This window comes from Camelus bactrianus, chromosome 1 (genome assembly GCF_048773025.1).
Source record: "Camelus bactrianus isolate YW-2024 breed Bactrian camel chromosome 1, ASM4877302v1, whole genome shotgun sequence".
Taxonomy (NCBI): domain Eukaryota; kingdom Metazoa; phylum Chordata; class Mammalia; order Artiodactyla; family Camelidae; genus Camelus; species Camelus bactrianus.
The window spans coordinates 129,669,482-129,686,750 of NC_133539.1; the positions used below are offsets into that span (position 1 = coordinate 129,669,482).

General features: G+C 46.3%; 1 protein-coding gene across 13 annotated transcripts; it reads right to left on the bottom strand.

The window, feature by feature from the left end:
• Positions 1-9,630: 9,630 nt before the first annotated feature.
• LOC141578928 (GDP-fucose protein O-fucosyltransferase 2-like) lies at positions 9,631-17,213 on the bottom strand. 13 transcript variants are annotated; one of them, XM_074372987.1, is made up of 5 exons: positions 16,915-17,213; positions 16,525-16,586; positions 15,293-15,525; positions 12,033-12,090; positions 9,631-10,435 (listed from the first exon to the last, which is right to left on the bottom strand). In XM_074372987.1, the coding sequence occupies exons 1-4, from the start codon at positions 17,002-17,004 to the stop codon at positions 12,074-12,076; spliced, it is 402 nt and encodes a 133-aa protein (XP_074229088.1). In that variant the 5' UTR covers positions 17,005-17,213; the 3' UTR covers positions 9,631-10,435; positions 12,033-12,073. The 13 variants fall into 13 exon arrangements, 11 of the variants coding, with proteins under 11 accessions (XP_074229088.1, XP_074229089.1, XP_074229085.1 ...); XM_074372988.1 differs by having other exon boundaries at positions 9,631-10,438; XM_074372984.1 differs by having other exon boundaries at positions 9,631-11,124.
• Between the last annotated feature and the right edge of the window lie 56 nt (positions 17,214-17,269).

The following is a 17,269-nucleotide window of genomic DNA, read 5'->3' on the forward strand; positions in this document are numbered from 1 at the left end:
GGGGACACGGGAAGCCGGGCAGAGAGTACCAGACAGCAAAGAAGAGTGAAGCCCTGCTCAGAAATTAGATAGGTTCCTAGGTCTTGGATGAGTAAGGAGGCTCACTGCTCATCCTTGATCCCTTTGCTGGTGGCCAAAAGGGACCAAGTTCCACGAGAGCACTTCTGGGAGCTGCCTGCCAAAACCTGCAAAAGGACTGCTCAGGACTGGCTCTGCAGTAGGAGCAGAGGAAGGAAATGTCACCTCTTGGTGGACATTATTGGTGATGGCAGTAGGAGGCCTAGCAGCCTCGGTATAGTGGTGGCAGGACAGGGTCCTAGTGGATGATCGTTTTCACCTCTCTTAAAAATCATTGCTTCATATATTGTATCCATTTTGTGGTTTATTTTAGGGTGGTAAATATGGTCTCTGTTACTCCATATTATTAGCTGTATTGATTAATTTTTTTATTGTTAATTTTCTCTTCAATGATTTGGAAGCTATATTGCCTTTTAAGGAAAATTCTCTCTAAATTTTTATAAATCATCTCTAAGTTCATAACTTTATATGTAATTGGACCAGTATTCCTATAACACTATCAAAACTGGAATAACCTATTAGATCCTGTTCCTCAATAATGATAAATTTAGCATATTTTACCTCTCTGCTGTTCCAGATTGTGTGTGTGTGCGTTTGTGTGTGTGTGTGTGTGTATGTGTCCTCCAGTTACTATGTTTAGACAGTTGCTTCCAGTTTGTTATATTAACAATGAAATATAGCTATAAACTTCCTGGATTTCATTGCTCACTACCACTATTTAATACCATGTCTTTCCCACTTTTGAGTTATTTACTTATCGGGATTTTCAAATCAACTGGACACATGATTGGCTAAGTTTTTTCGAAAAATGGACTTGGAACACTTTCATGTCTATATGAAGCTTTATGTTCTCCTCCTCAACAACTCTCAGGGTGTTGTTGATGGCCCAAGCCTTGTTTTAAAATATGGCATTGTTTTTCATCACCAAAAAAACAAAAAAGTTTTCTTGATTTAAATTGCTCTCTTTTTATGACTGGCTAGTCTTTTCTGGTGGATAGAGATTTACTTAACCTTCCCCCTTCTTTTCGCCATAACTCGGATTCATTGAGATGCATGATTTTACCATTTCTCAGATGGGCTTCCGCTTTGACTTCCACTTTAAACCATCACCCCACTCTTTTTCTCCATGCTTATTCCTGAAAAAGTGAGCTCTCTATCGGATTAAAGGTGGTTCCCGTCAGAGATGTGTGGCTCCCTGTCCAAAGGTCCAAATGAAGAGAAAAGGAAAGATTCCTGTTTCTGGTGGTTACATTTTGTCAGCTTAGAGATCTAGTTATCCGTGTGGCTGCGGTGGAATCTGCAATATCTTGGCTCAGAGTTTCCTTTTTCTGGCTTACTAGGGGAGCCGCAATAGCTGGGGTCACGGCGCTGTGGCCGTTGTCAGGATCCCGGGACTGAGGCAGCCCCTCTCCCCCCTTGTTATTTTGATCTTGCAAACTGGGCCCCAGCTATGCGAACCCTGCATCTGGCGGCCAGGATCGCCCCCCACGTGACGTGTCCCCAGTTCCTCGGCGTCCCTCACTGCTATCAGCTAGCTCCAGTAAGGGTGCGAGCTGGCTTCCACTGCGGTCTTTCCTCCTTCCTCTCCAGGCAGGCCGTCCTTTCCCACTAGTTGTCCCTATACTTTCTCTCCTGTGCTACATAAGCTGAAGGAATTCCTCAGGGTTTCCAGCAGGTACATGGCGCTCTTCTATGTTTGGACCCCTTCAGTGCTTGTAGTGGAAATTTAGGAGGTGGAAAGGAAGAGCTTGGGGGTTCTCCGTATCTAGGGGCTCCCTATCCAGCAGATTCAACTAACTGTGGTTTGAAAATATTCGTGAAAAAACAGTTTCAAAAAGCAACACTTGAATTTGCCATACATTGACAACTACTTACATAGCATTCATGTTTTATTAGATACAGTGAGTAATCCAGAAATGACTTGAAGATATATATAAAGTACATGGGAGGGTGCACATAAGTTCCATGCAAGTCCTATGCCATTTTATACAAGAGGCGTCAGCATCCATGGATGTTGACTTCAGGGGGGAGTCCTGGAACCAGTGCCCCATGGTTACCAAGGGATGACTAGAAGTCCAGGCTCCTTATCCCAGCCTGTCAGGTCCCCATGTGGTCTGAAACCTACCTGTACCACACTTCCCTTGTCACTCTCCTCCAGCCCTGGCAGACTGTCCTTTGATTTTTGAACAGGCCACACTCACTGTGCTTCATATCTGGCCCCTAGAAATACCCGTTACTTTCTGAGCATGGCTCTGCTTTCACAAAAAGGGCTGCATTGTCACTAGAGAAGACACTGTGGAATTTCCTTTAAAAACTGAAAATAGACTTAACTCATGATCCAGCCTTCCCACTCCCGGGCATATGTCAGAAGAAAACTCTAATTCAAAAAGTCACATGCACCTCAATGCTCACAGCAGCACTATTTATAATAGCCAGGACATGGCAAAAACGCAAATGTCCGTCGACAGCTGACTAGATAAAGATGTAGTAGTATATTTATACAAAGGAATACTACTCAACCATTAAGAAGAACAAAATAATGTCATTTGCAGCAACATAGATGGATGTAGAGATTGTCATTCTAAGTGAAGTAAGCCAGAAAAAGAGAAGAATGCCATATAATATCACTTATATGTGGAATCTAAGAAAAGACACAAGTGAACTTAACTACAAAAGTGAAACAGACCCACAGACATAGAGAAACAAACTTACGGTTACCAGGGAGAGAAGGGGATGGGAAGGGATAAATATGGTAATTGGAAAAGTGTCCCTCTTGGAGAGTTATGGAAATGTTAGCTATCTTGATTGTGATGATGGTTTTCTGGGTGTAGACATCTATCAAATTCATCAAATAGTACATGTGAAATATGTGTAATTTACTATACAGGAATCGTACCACAATAAATAAGCCTGTAAAAAAAAAAAAAACAAGAAAATATTGGCGGCATTGTGTCCTACGTTTTTATGTGTCTTTAGTGAGTGGGTCTTCAATTTTCCAGTCTGCCATATTTTCTGAACCAGAAGTGCCCTCCTTCCCTTTTCTTTGATAAACTGTCAGTGGGTGGCATTTATTCCCGTGGCTTCAACTGCTCTCTGTCCACTGATTAACTGTCAAATCTTTTCCAGCAAGGACATTTCATTTCAGTCCCAGAAATACACTTATAATTGACATGTAGACATGCCATTGTTTGAAGAAGTAAACCTAGTTCTGAGCGAGTGTAATTTCAAACACACAGAGCTTGGGATTTTTATGAGCTAATCAAGTGGGAATGTCTACTTGTCAATTATAAGTGTATTTCTGGGACTGAAATGAAATGTCCTTGCTGGAAAAGATTTGACAGTTAATCAGTGGACAGAGAGCAGTTGAAGCCACGGGAATAAATGCCACCCACTGACAGTTTATCAAAGAAAAGGGAAGGAGGGCACTTCTGGTTCAGAAAATATGGCAGACTGGAAAATTGAAGACCCACTCACTAAAGACACATAAAAACGTAGGACACAATGCCGCCAATATTTTCTTGTTTTTTTTTTTTTTACAGGCTTATTTATTGTGGTACGATTCCTGTATAGTAAATTACACATATTTCACATGTACTATTTGATGAATTTGATAGATGTCTACACCCAGAAAACCATCATCACAATCAAGATAGCTAACATTTCCATAACTCTCCAAGAGGGACACTTTTCCAATTACCATATTTATCCCTTCCCATCCCCTTCTCTCCCTGGTAACCGTAAGTTTGTTTCTCTATGTCTGTGGGTCTGTTTCACTTTTGTAGTTAAGTTCACTTGTGTCTTTTCTTAGATTCCACATATAAGTGATATTATATGGCATTCTTCTCTTTTTCTGGCTTACTTCACTTAGAATGACAATCTCTACATCCATCTATGTTGCTGCAAATGACATTATTTTGTTCTTCTTAATGGTTGAGTAGTATTCCTTTGTATAAATATACTACTACATCTTTATCTAGTCAGCTGTCGACGGACATTTGCGTTTTTGCCATGTCCTGGCTATTATAAATAGTGCTGCTGTGAGCATTGAGGTGCATGTGACTTTTTGAATTAGAGTTTTCTTCTGACATATGCCCGGGAGTGGGAAGGCTGGATCATGAGTTAAGTCTATTTTCAGTTTTTAAAGGAAATTCCACAGTGTCTTCTCTAGTGACAATGCAGCCCTTTTTGTGAAAGCAGAGCCATGCTCAGAAAGTAATGGGTATTTCTAGGGGCCAGATATGAAGCACAGTGAGTGTGGCCTGTTCAAAAATCAAAGGACAGTCTGCCAGGGCTGGAGGAGAGTGACAAGGGAAGTGTGGTACAGGTAGGTTTCAGACCACATGGGGACCTGACAGGCTGGGATAAGGAGCCTGGACTTCTAGTCATCCCTTGGTAACCATGGGGCACTGGTTCCAGGACTCCCCCCTGAAGTCAACATCCATGGATGCTGACGCCTCTTGTATAAAATGGCATAGGACTTGCATGGAACTTATGTGCACCCTCCCATGTACTTTATATATATCTTCAAGTCATTTCTGGATTACTCACTGTATCTAATAAAACATGAATGCTATGTAAGTAGTTGTCAATGTATGGCAAATTCAAGTGTTGCTTTTTGAAACTGTTTTTTCACGAATATTTTCAAACCACAGTTAGTTGAATCTGCTGGATAGGGAGCCCCTAGATACGGAGAACCCCCAAGCTCTTCCTTTCCACCTCCTAAATTTCCACTACAAGCACTGAAGGGGTCCAAACATAGAAGAGCGCCATGTACCTGCTGGAAACCCTGAGGAATTCCTTCAGCTTATGTAGCACAGGAGAGAAAGTATAGGGACAACTAGTGGGAAAGGACGGCCTGCCTGGAGAGGAAGGAGGAAAGACCGCAGTGGAAGCCAGCTCGCACCCTTACTGGAGCTAGCTGATAGCAGTGAGGGACGCCGAGGAACTGGGGACACGTCACGTGGGGGGCGATCCTGGCCGCCAGATGCAGGGTTCGCATAGCTGGGGCCCAGTTTGCAAGATCAAAATAACAAGGGGGGAGAGGGGCTGCCTCAGTCCCGGGATCCTGACAACGGCCACAGCGCCGTGACCCCAGCTATTGCGGCTCCCCTAGTAAGCCAGAAAAAGGAAACTCTGAGCCAAGATATTGCAGATTCCACCGCAGCCACACGGATAACTAGATCTCTAAGCTGACAAAATGTAACCACCAGAAACAGGAATCTTTCCTTTTCTCTTCATTTGGACCTTTGGACAGGGAGCCACACATCTCTGACGGGAACCACCTTTAATCCGATAGAGAGCTCACTTTTTCAGGAATAAGCATGGAGAAAAAGAGTGGGGTGATGGTTTAAAGTGGAAGTCAAAGCGGAAGCCCATCTGAGAAATGGTAAAATCATGCATCTCAATGAATCCGAGTTATGGCGAAAAGAAGGGGGAAGGTTAAGTAAATCTCTATCCACCAGAAAAGACTAGCCAGTCATAAAAAGAGAGCAATTTAAATCAAGAAAACTTTTTTGTTTTTTTGGTGATGAAAAACAATGCCATATTTTAAAACAAGGCTTGGGCCATCAACAACACCCTGAGAGTTGTTGAGGAGGAGAACATAAAGCTTCATATAGACATGAAAGTGTTCCAAGTCCATTTTTCGAAAAAACTTAGCCAATCATGTGTCCAGTTGATTTGAAAATCCCGATAAGTAAATAACTCAAAAGTGGGAAAGACATGGTATTAAATAGTGGTAGTGAGCAATGAAATCCAGGAAGTTTATAGCTATATTTCATTGTTAATATAACAAACTGGAAGCAACTGTCTAAACATAGTAACTGGAGGACACATACACACACACACACACACAAACGCACACACACACAATCTGGAACAGCAGAGAGGTAAAATATGCTAAATTTATCATTATTGAGGAACAGGATCTAATAGGTTATTCCAGTTTTGATAGTGTTATAGGAATACTGGTCCAATTACATATAAAGTTATGAACTTAGAGATGATTTATAAAAATTTAGAGAGAATTTTCCTTAAAAGGCAATATAGCTTCCAAATCATTGAAGAGAAAATTAACAATAAAAAAATTAATCAATACAGCTAATAATATGGAGTAACAGAGACCATATTTACCACCCTAAAATAAACCACAAAATGGATACAATATATGAAGCAATGATTTTTAAGAGAGGTGAAAACGATCATCCACTAGGACCCTGTCCTGCCACCACTATACCGAGGCTGCTAGGCCTCCTACTGCCATCACCAATAATGTCCACCAAGAGGTGACATTTCCTTCCTCTGCTCCTACTGCAGAGCCAGTCCTGAGCAGTCCTTTTGCAGGTTTTGGCAGGCAGCTCCCAGAAGTGCTCTCGTGGAACTTGGTCCCTTTTGGCCACCAGCAAAGGGATCAAGGATGAGCAGTGAGCCTCCTTACTCATCCAAGACCTAGGAACCTATCTAATTTCTGAGCAGGGCTTCACTCTTCTTTGCTGTCTGGTACTCTCTGCCCGGCTTCCCGTGTCCCCAGTTTGGGCAGACTGCACGCTGGCCACAGCCCATCAGAATCTGTTCCCCCGCCAAGAGGCAACGCCTGATCTTGAGTAGGGCTCCAGGCCTCTGGAGCAGCGTGGCTTGGACTGCGTCCTGGCCCTGGGTGCGCGAGCTCCATGTCCTTGGTTGAGTCAGTTAACATCTCTAAGCTAAGTTTCTTCATCAGTGAAATGAAGACGTATCAATATGGAAAAATAAAGTCAGAATCGGGGGGGAATAAATTTCTAGTGACTGAAGATTTTTTTAATTTTGAATTATACAGCAAAAGACATCATACAAATTTTACTACTTCATAATTCTAAAGGACAGCTTCTACTGTTAAAACTAATGCATGCACATATAAACAAACACACGTGCAGACGCACTGACTCTGGCCCACATACATTCCCTACACACACACGTACATGGACTCATGTACCACACACGCACATACCATACACACAACCATACACGTCCTCAGACGCACACACACACATAGCATACACACAACCACACACATCCCCAGGCGCGTGCGCGCACAGCCACACACACACTCACAGTCATGTACCACAAAACTCCCCAGGTGCGTGCGTGCGCACACACACGTCATACACACCTTTGGCGTTATTCTAAATCAATTTACAATTGAGGGTCTCAGTGTCCATTGTTTTATCCGCTCAGAAGATCCTGACTTCGGACCGTGAAGCAGGAGCCCCTCCTCTCTGGAGATGGTCTTTGCCACTTACAGTCTCAGTAGAGCCAACATAAATGCTCTGGACCCTTGGAAGTGCAGGGCCAGAGCATACCTGGGGGCTCACATTCTATATATCTAAACATTTTAAGTGCAGTAGGTTCTAAAGTCCTGCCTTTACAAATATACATTCATTATAAGGGGGAAGGCCAGGTTCAAAATTAGAACAACCAGACTCAGGGGAGTCCTGCAAAGAAAGTGAGCGTGTGGGGAGAGCTGATTCCCAGACTCTGATCACTAGTCTGACCCTTTTGTTCCCAATGCTGGGTCCATCGCTTGCCATAAGTGGCCTTGGATGTGCACAGGGGGACACTCAGATTTCACGTCCGGGCTCTGCCTATAACCTCCATGCAAACAGCTGCCCTTTGGCCTCTCTGTGAGTCCTGGGAATCTGAACTCCGGGGAGAGCCGGTGCAGGCACTAGAAATGCGTCAGGGGCTGCTGAGGCAGGGCATTCGGCGTCCTGGGTTTCTAGAGCATGGGATGGAGCCAATGACTATGTCCCCTTGGCCTTGCTGACTCCACCCGATGGAGGGCGTGGCCAGAGGAAGTGTCAGGACCAGGGGAACCTTTTGCAGTGCAGGACCCAGGGCAGCGGGGGGCCCGGGTCTAAGGAGAGAAGCCCAAAGGAAAAGTCTGTGGAGGCTGTAAGGTACCTTCATTCCCATTAATTAAAACAAACAAAAGCTTACCACAGGCGTGCGGGGGAAGGGTTTTGTTATAACAAGGGAAGGCACTTGCCAAGGTCTGGCCATAGAGGGCTGCTGGGTTTGCCAGGTTGAAGAGGAACCGAGAGGCCGTTTGCCTCCGCTGGGTCTAGACACTGCTTGAATTCTTCCAGGTGACACTTAAATGCAGTGAGACATGGAACTCTCTAAAGTTGTTAAAATATTCATGGTGAGCCATTCAATTCTCTCCTCATTCTTGGCTACGAAAGCACGATAAACACAGGTGGGAATCTCATCAGCCTGTTGGTTGGTTCACTGTCCATCTGGCGCCCCCTCTTGTAGGAGCCTTTATCTCATCACCCAGGGCTGACCCATCTCAGGATCACAGCTGATTTTCCACAGGTGGCACCACTTGCTGGTGACATGAAGGAAACATGTTAGCCACCTCCCAAACTCTGAGGCTTCTCCTGGGAGGAGCCTGCAGACACCCAGTCCAGCCTCTGCGCAATGATGCTCCTCAGTGTCACTCCCGGCTTGCTGCCCTGGCCTCTAGCTCTGGCCAGAACCTCGCTGAATTGTCGATAAATGTCCCCCATGCACCACGTCTAAGCTTGGGGTCCAGAGGTGACCATGGTTCTTATTTTCTTCCCATCGATGGATTGTTTGATCTTCATGTAATCGTGTTGGCAGGAAGGCCAGTACCACCCTCTTGAGGCCTCCCAGAGCCGCCTCTGTTTATAACTGTCCTAGCACCCCAGGGGATCGGGTCTGAAGCCTGGCACTCAGACACGAGGATGACAGCTGGAGAGACAGGAATCCACTCCTGCTGTGGCTTCTGCTGAGGCTCGATGTGGCCATACAAATGGATCCCACAGGCCCTGACTTCACTTGACTCGCTGCAGGGATGCTCCCACACTGCCCCGTTCCCCCCAGAGACAGAGGGCTTTCTGCTTGTTCCTGAAGGCCCCACCCCCGAGGGGGCACTGGGTCAAGTGGAGCGTCCAGCCTGGTTCCCCACCAGCCCTTAGGGCTTTGGTGGGGCCTGGAACATCAACTACCCTCCCCTTAGGGGCCCGTTTGTCCTTTCCAGCCAACAGACCTAGGTCATAAGCACTTTAACTCACCTGAGGGTGTTTTCCTCACTTCAGGGGCAGTGAGGATGGGGCTTCTTCACACTCCAAGTGCCCCAGGTCTGGATGCAGACAGTCTGGCTCTCCCCCCAGTCCTGCAGTTCCCGGCCACACCTGCTGCTGGTCACAGTCTGTGCTGTGTTCTCTTCCAGGACAAGGGGTGCACTCTGACCCCAGCCCCGCCCCCACTAGCGGTGGCAGAGGCGGCGGACAGGCAGGTGAGCTGGGGCCTGAGACCGTGCCCGCAGATCAGTGCCCCAGAGGCCGCTGGTGACTAGAGGGGCGAAGGGGCAGAAGGCAGCATGGGATGGGAGGAGGAGGAAGGTTCAGGATAAGGAGATGAAAGGGGGAACGGATAGCACTGTGAGGACCTCGGCCATGAAAGGGAAGAGAAATCACAGTGACAGCTGGAGCGGTGTCGGCTTTAAAAGCTGCGGGCTGTTTTTTTTAATTTTATTAATTACCAATATATATTGACAGATTTCTTATTTTATTAAAGATTATGTTCCATGTCATATAACAGGATAGAGTATGTTATTATTTATTAAATAATACATAATAGAAGATATACTAGCATATTATCTTCTGTTTATTTATTAGCAGATAGTATATAATACATATGTAGGTGTTTATATACATAACATATAATTCATGCATCTATATAATATATAACCCATAACAAATAATGTAAGATTATGATTAATATATAATGTAACAAGATTACATAACAATAATGATGTAATATTACCCATTGTATGTCTTGGTTCATGACACATTCTCATCTTAGGTGCCTGTCAGAGGTATTTATGTATTAAAATTAATATTATAAGACACAGTTATGAACCTATCACCCAGCATCATAACAGGAATATTGACAGTGACATACTGTGTCCTCTTTCCCTATCCTGCTCTTGGCCTCTTCTCACAGGAAGTAACCAGCATCCTGAATCCTGGCTTACCCTTGCCTTGTGTTACTTTCACACACACAACATTTAAGATCAGTTAAAACAAATGAACTGCAGGTACATGCAATGAAGTGGATGAATCACACACTCCATGTTAAATTGAAAAAGTAACCCCTAGAAGGTAGCCGATAGTGTGCTATGCTTTTAACTGTGTATATATATGTCAACTAAACTCACTGAATTAAGAACAACTACAGCTAGAGTCCAGGTGGGAGAGGGACAGATAAAAGGTGAGGTGAGCAGATTTGCTGCAGGTGAGCGAGCTCCTTTCCAGTGACATGTCATTCTCTCTGAAGCAGGAGGCAAGGCCATCTGCTGGGAGTCAGGGAAGAGACAGAGGGAAGGTTAGAGGTGTGCAGAGAGCAGAGAATGTTGACACCACTGAGTGATAAGTGGGGAAATGTGCTCACTAGAGAAATCCTGGAGGATTGCCTGGCAGCGGCAACATGGTGGGCATTGATTTGTAGTCTTGGAAATCTGTGCTGGGAGAGCCTGCTGCCTGCAGGCTCAGAACAAGTAGAGCTGGGTGAACCGAGATGGAAGTCGGCCTGGTGAGGAACTGAAAAGGTCAAGGCTCAAGGGGGTTTTGTCTGTCGTAAAGAGAGTGCTGACTGTGGATGCAGAGCTGGAAGGTGGGGAAGTGGAAGTAAGAGGAACATGGACAGGCAGGAAAGCAGAGGAGTCAGCGCATGATGCCCCAGTGAGGGCGAAGGAGGGCCAGGGAGGCTGGTGGAGAAGAAGCTGGACGGCTAGAGGTGGGCACTTAAAGGAGAGTGGCTGGACTTGGGGTGGAGACACGCCCGGGTATGAGCCCGGGGGTAGGGTGAATGGGGGGTGGCTGGCTCAGGCTGACGGAGAAGAAGACCCTACAATGACCACACTGAGTGGTGGAAGGAGAATGAACTTTGACGTCTTGATGGTAGGAGGCGAGGCAATACAGAGCTGGTGGTCCAGGTGCTCCTGACTGAGGCAGATGAGCAGGGAGGCCAGGGTGGCAGGCACTGCTAGGAAAGGATCTGGGTTTTCCATGTGCTCCCACGAGGGGAGGAGCAATCATCTGAAGGTGGAAAGTGAGCACAAGGAGGCCAACCCAGGCTCCTGATCAAACGGGGGGTGTGAAGGTGCAAATCGTCAACTCCAGAGATGGTGGCCCAGGAAGCAGGGACCACGGGTGAAGTGAGGGGGCACTCAGAGAAGAGAGGGAGAAGAGTCTTCTGGGTGTAGGGGGAAGAGAGGCCCCAGGACAAAGGAGCACAGAGGCACAGTGATGAGGATGGCCTGGCTCTATGGTGACACTGCAGGGATGGCTGGATCTTTGTCCTGAGGGCTTAGGTTGGGGGGACTACTGGCCTCATGAGGATCCCCCTCTCAGCAGCCTGGACAGAGGCTCTCGCTCCTGAGAGCTGTGTGGCCACCACTGTTCCCGGAGGGGCTCTGCCTCCATCTTCTCTTATCAGACTTTCCTGCCCAGCCCCCGACTGCCAGCGAGGGAGCCTGGGCCTCGCAGCTGTTTGCCGTGGAGGGACACAGGCTCCTCGGAGGGGCAGGCGGATCTTACTTTGCTCCGTAACCCAGGGCCTAGCAAAGCGCCAGCCCATGTGTGGGCCATGTAGGGGCTCGGATACTTACTATACTAACTCAAAGCAGTAGAATTGCAGAGCTGGAGGAAGTGACCACTGAGCTCACAGAGTTCACTGCCCACACCCCCATTCTACAGATGAGGAATCAGAGACCAAGCAGTGAAGCAGCCTTGGCCAAGGTCACGCTGCTCGTAAATGCTGGCCTGTGTCGGGCATGCCAAGTGATGAGCTGCAGTGAAGGGGCTGAGAGGGGTCTCTGGGGCCAGAGAGCTCGGGTTCAAGTCCCAGCTCTGCCATTTATTAGCCGTGTGATTAATGAATGTCCTTACCTTTAAAGTGGAACTCACAGTGGTGCCAACTCATTGGGTTGTCATGAACACAGCGTTCCTGGAACAGCAGGACAGAGTTCTGTAAGGGTTTGCTGTTGCTTTGGTTATGATTATTATCACCAAGTGAACCCTGAAATGAAGAACAAAGGCAGCAAGAATTTTTATTTTAAAGGAGTTTCAAATCCTCTGATGAATGCTTCATTTCATGTATTCAAGTTTTCATTTGACCCTTATTAACAACTACACAATGGATGACTTTTGAGGCAATCTTGCTTCATGTCTTTAATTCTCACTAAGACACAGGCTATTTAACAGGCAGCAATTTCTTTTCCAGGAAGAGGGATAAAAAGTTAAAAATGACTCAGTGCCTCTCGGTCCCCAGTGAGTTGGTTGTGACCTGTCAACCCAGCTTTGGGGAACTGCCTGCTCCCCTGGGTCCACTGAGCTCCCCGCAGCCTCCAAGGGGTGCCGGATCCCCACACGAATCCAGTCTCTTGGTTCCTATCTTTGCTTCAGATCCCTCAAGGACTGCCCATGCCCCAGGGCCCCATCTTCCCCACCAGCCTTGGCTGCTGGACTCCAGGACACCATCCTGGGTCTCAACCATCCCCTGTTCCTATGACCGCCCCACTACTCTACATTTTGTCCTTCAAGTGTGGGCTTCTGTGGCTCGCCACACAGCAGGGGTCTCCCCGTCCTCCACCTTGGGTAACTGCATCGTCCTGCACGGTGCCTAGGGAACCCGCGTGGAGGCAGGAAGAATACAGAACAACAAGTGCTCAGAGGGGCTGCCTTTCCCACTGCAGGGGCCCTAGAGAGCTTTCTCCCAGCTGGTTTTTCACAGGCGCTGAAGCTGTGGAATCTCGATCTCACCAATTTAAAGGGCATCATCACTAATTACAAAAGCAATCATTTCTTCAGTAGCAAAAAGAGAAAAGACTTTGTGTTCCCCACCTCCAACTGTTTTCCTCCACCTTCAGATGTTTCTCATCTCTGGGCAAGGGTAGAATGCAACTCACAGAATATTATTTTTCAATGTCTTTTCCCACTCTGAAGATTGCTTTCCCAGAACCGATGAAGGCTAGAATGGTTTAGCTTCCCTGGACTGAGGATTCAGAGGCCTGGGGGGAAGGGGGGAGGGGGAGGTGAGATAACTCAGCAATATTGAACCTAACAGAGACATTAAAACGTTCTATTCTAAACAGAAAGGAAGCAGGATGCTATAGAAACAGGAAAACCATAGTTGGATATGCAATAACGAGTTGCAAGAGAATAAACATAAAGATGTAAAAATGAAAAAGGACATCAAAATGAAAAAAGTTGGGAATGGGGAGGGGAGCAAGAAAATGTAGATTTTTCTCTTTCTTTTTTTTCTTCGTTATTCTTAGGTTGTGTTGGAGCCTACGTGATTATCAGTCTAAAGGAAATAGATACAGTAATGGGCTGATATATTTGAAGAATAAGGTAACCACAAATCAAAAGCATACAATAGAGTCGCAAAAAAACCAAAAAGAAACAAACTCAAAATGGCTTAAAGACTTAAATATTAGACACGACACTATAAACTTCTCACAAGAAAACATAGGCAAAACATTATTTGACATACATCTCAGCAATGTTTTCGTAGGGCAATCTAAGCAACCCAAGCAACAGAAATAAAAGCCAAAATAAATAAATGAGACCTAATTAAACTTATAAACTTTTGCACAGCAATAGAAACCATAAGTAAAACTAAAAGACAACCTATGGAATGGGAGAAAATATTTGCAAAAGATGAGACTGACCACGGCTTAATTTCTAGACTATATAAATAGTCCATACAACTTAATAAGAAAAAAATAAACAATCAAATCCAAAAATGGGCAGAACAACTAAACAAGCAATTCTCCAATGAAGACACACAGATGGCCAATAGGCATATAAAAAATGCTTAATATCGTTCAATTATCAGAGAAATGCAACTCAAAACTACAATGTTATCATCTCACACCAGTCAGAATGGCCATCATTCAAAAGTCCACAAACCATAAATGCCGGAGAGGCTGTGGAGATAAGGAAACCCTCCTACATTGTTGGTGGGAATGTAGTTTGGTGCAGCCACTGTGGAAAACAGTATGGAGAGTCCTCAAAAGACAAAAAAAAAAAAAAAAAAAAAAAAAAAGGGCTTATCACCTAATCCAGCAATCCCACTCCTGGGCATATATCCAGAGGGAACCTTCATTCCAAAAGATACCTGCACCCCAATTTTCACAGGAGCACTGTTTACAATGGCCAAGACATAGAAGAAACCTAAACATTCACTGACAGATGACTGGATAAAAATGTGGTATTTAGATATAACAGAATATTACTCAGTCATAACAAAGAAGGAAATAAGGCCATTTACAGCAACATGGATGGAACTGGAGATTATCTCACTAAGTGAAATAAGTTAGACAAAGACAAGTATCATATGATATCATTTATATGTGGAAATTTAAAAAAAATGATACAAATGAACTTATCCATAAAACAAAAAACAGACTCACAGACTTATAAAACAAACTTAGGAGTTTGGGATTAACAGATACAAATTACTATATGTAAAACAGACAAACGACAAGGATTCACTGTAGAACACAGGGAAGAATATTCAGTATCTTGCAACCTATAATGGAAAAGAACCTGAAAAAGAATAGACTATGTATATGTACAACTGAATCACTATGCTGCATACCTGAAACTAACAAAACAGCTGTATAACTGAAACTAACAAAACATTGTAAATCAATCACATTTCAATTTAAAAAAATTGATAAGCTCTAAATACCTTTATTCAAAGAAAATCTTGAACTCTTCCCTCTTACAAAATTTAAAATGGGTAGCTTGAGCAGGACCAAATTATACTGGATGGGCAGTTACATATCTTCTCCAGCACGTGGCCCATGCTACACACACATCGTGTTTTCCTACAGGTAAGAACAGCCCTGACTGCACAGCGAGCGACTCTTTCTGGGACAAGGGCCTCTGTGGCAGTGGCCTCCTTGTCACCGCTCCATCTCACCAGGAGGCCAGGGTTTTCAGAGGGGAGGGGACATAGAGCTCATACACTTCAAATTGATTTCCCGAAAAAACTATGGAAAAACCAAATTCACCTGCAGTGTAGGAAACATGAGCAGGGCCCCTAAGCAGACCGACAAGCCCAAAGTAAGATGGCCCGATGTTCAGATCGGAACCAGAACAAAGACCACCTGGCCCCAGTTAAATGACCACCACCTCACCTGCAATGAACTGCTCGTACTCAATGTCAGGGATGTTTCTGTTGAGACTTGGGAGGTCAAAGGAGTCGGACCAGGGATCGGGGCTCTGCCAGTGGTAGAGGTGGCCCCAAGGGAATAGCACCAGTACCGGCTCCTCCATCTTCAGCAGGGTCTTCAGGAGGAAGGCAATGTGGATGCAGACGTTCCTACGGAGGTTGAAGCCCTCTGGAGGGTTGAAGTCACACAGAAGGTACCTGGCAGGGAGCAAAGGAGAGCGGGTCTTCAGGGCCAGGCCTCTGCACAGGAATCCTGGCTTAGATAGAACAGATACAACGGGAATCCCTGCACAGCCCATGGCCTAGACTCCAGACACATTCAGCAGCTTCTGGTTTGTAAAGTGGAGGCACTGCCCACCCATCTCCATGTGGCCAATTACTTCAATTCCGGGAGCAGTTGAGGAAGACATCTTGGCATCCGTCTAACACCACTAAGCACCCGACTAGCATCTGAGCACCCGTTCTCCAGGGGCTCTCAAACTTCTTGTTCTACAGAACCCTATACATTCTTAACAATTACTGAGAACTCCAAAAGGCTGCTATTTATGTGAGTTTAATCTATCAATATTTCCTGTGTTAGAAGTTAAACAAGAAGTTAGAAAAAGTGTATGAATTCGCTTAAAAATATTAACAATCTACTGTATGTTACCATTAATACTCTTAAACAAAATATAATTCTATTTTTCAAAAGAAAAATCATTAGTGAGAAGAATAGCAGTGATTTTAATTTCTGCAAATCTCTTTTGGACTGGTGAGAGCTGAATTCTCCTATCTGCCTCTGCATTCCCTGTTTTGTGATATCGCAGGCCAGGTTTTCCCTGGAAAACCCCGCAGGAACTCGGGAGAGAAAGAGTGTGCAAAAGGCAGGTGACATCCCGGCGTTTCTATGAAAATGGTCTTGCACCTCAGGGGCCTTGGATACACTTTGATAACTGTTGCCCTATCCAAGGCGAGACTCTTCTACACAAGAGCCAGGCAAGGGTCCTGGATTCTGTAATGAGTTACCGCCACCACCCCCCTCCCTTCTCTGTGTGCTTCTCACAACCTCCATTACTGCAGATGAGGATGTAATCCTCAACTGGGGCCTCTAATCCCAGAAGACTGCTAACTTCAAGAGGGAGGGTCCCATCTACCATCCCTACACCCCGCATAGTTTATTTTGAGTCAAGCCCTAGATAACTGCTTATCGGCACTGACCCTTGTGTCTTATTCCTGAGGTTGACTGAAGGAACCAACATCTGGATGGAACTGAAATTTCCCTGCAGATAAACAAGACTGATAAGCCACCCCATTCCAACATCTGATTCTGGGGCTCTTCAAAACCCGGGTAAGGCCCCGCTTCATCTAAGATGGGTCCTCCGCCTGCCCTTCCCGGGGGATTCTGGGAGGCCGCGGCCACCAAGGGCGACCCAGACTCGCGGCCCCAGCCCCAGGGCCTGAGGGGGAGGAAAGCTTGAGGCTGTGCCCAAGCCCTGCCCCGCCCCGCCCCAACACGCTCCCCGGCACCACAGCCCTCCCCGGCCACCGCCCCAACCACGATCCCACCCCGGTTCATGTCCGCCGGCCCCGCCGACGGCGCGGACGTACGTTTACCGTCTGTGGGACGCCGCCCCAGACAGGATGTCGGCCGCCGACTGACCAGGCCAGAGCTAGTCGCCCGGCCGAGCAAGCCGCCATCCCCAGCAGCAAGCACCGCCATGGTCCCGGGCAGCTGCACACTTCCGGAGCCCGCTACCCGCCCCAGAAGCGCACGCCGGCCCGCGCAGAGCGTGGCGCCTGTAACCATGGCAACTCCGCGGGGCCCTCCCCTAGCGCTTGCGTCGTGCGTCCTCCCGAGTCTAGTTGTGCGAGGGCAGAACTTGCGGAGCCAATGGGAGCCAGGGCGCAGCCAGGACGGGGGTGGGGGGAGGCTTATGGGACAGCTGGGCGGGGCCGGGGAGGG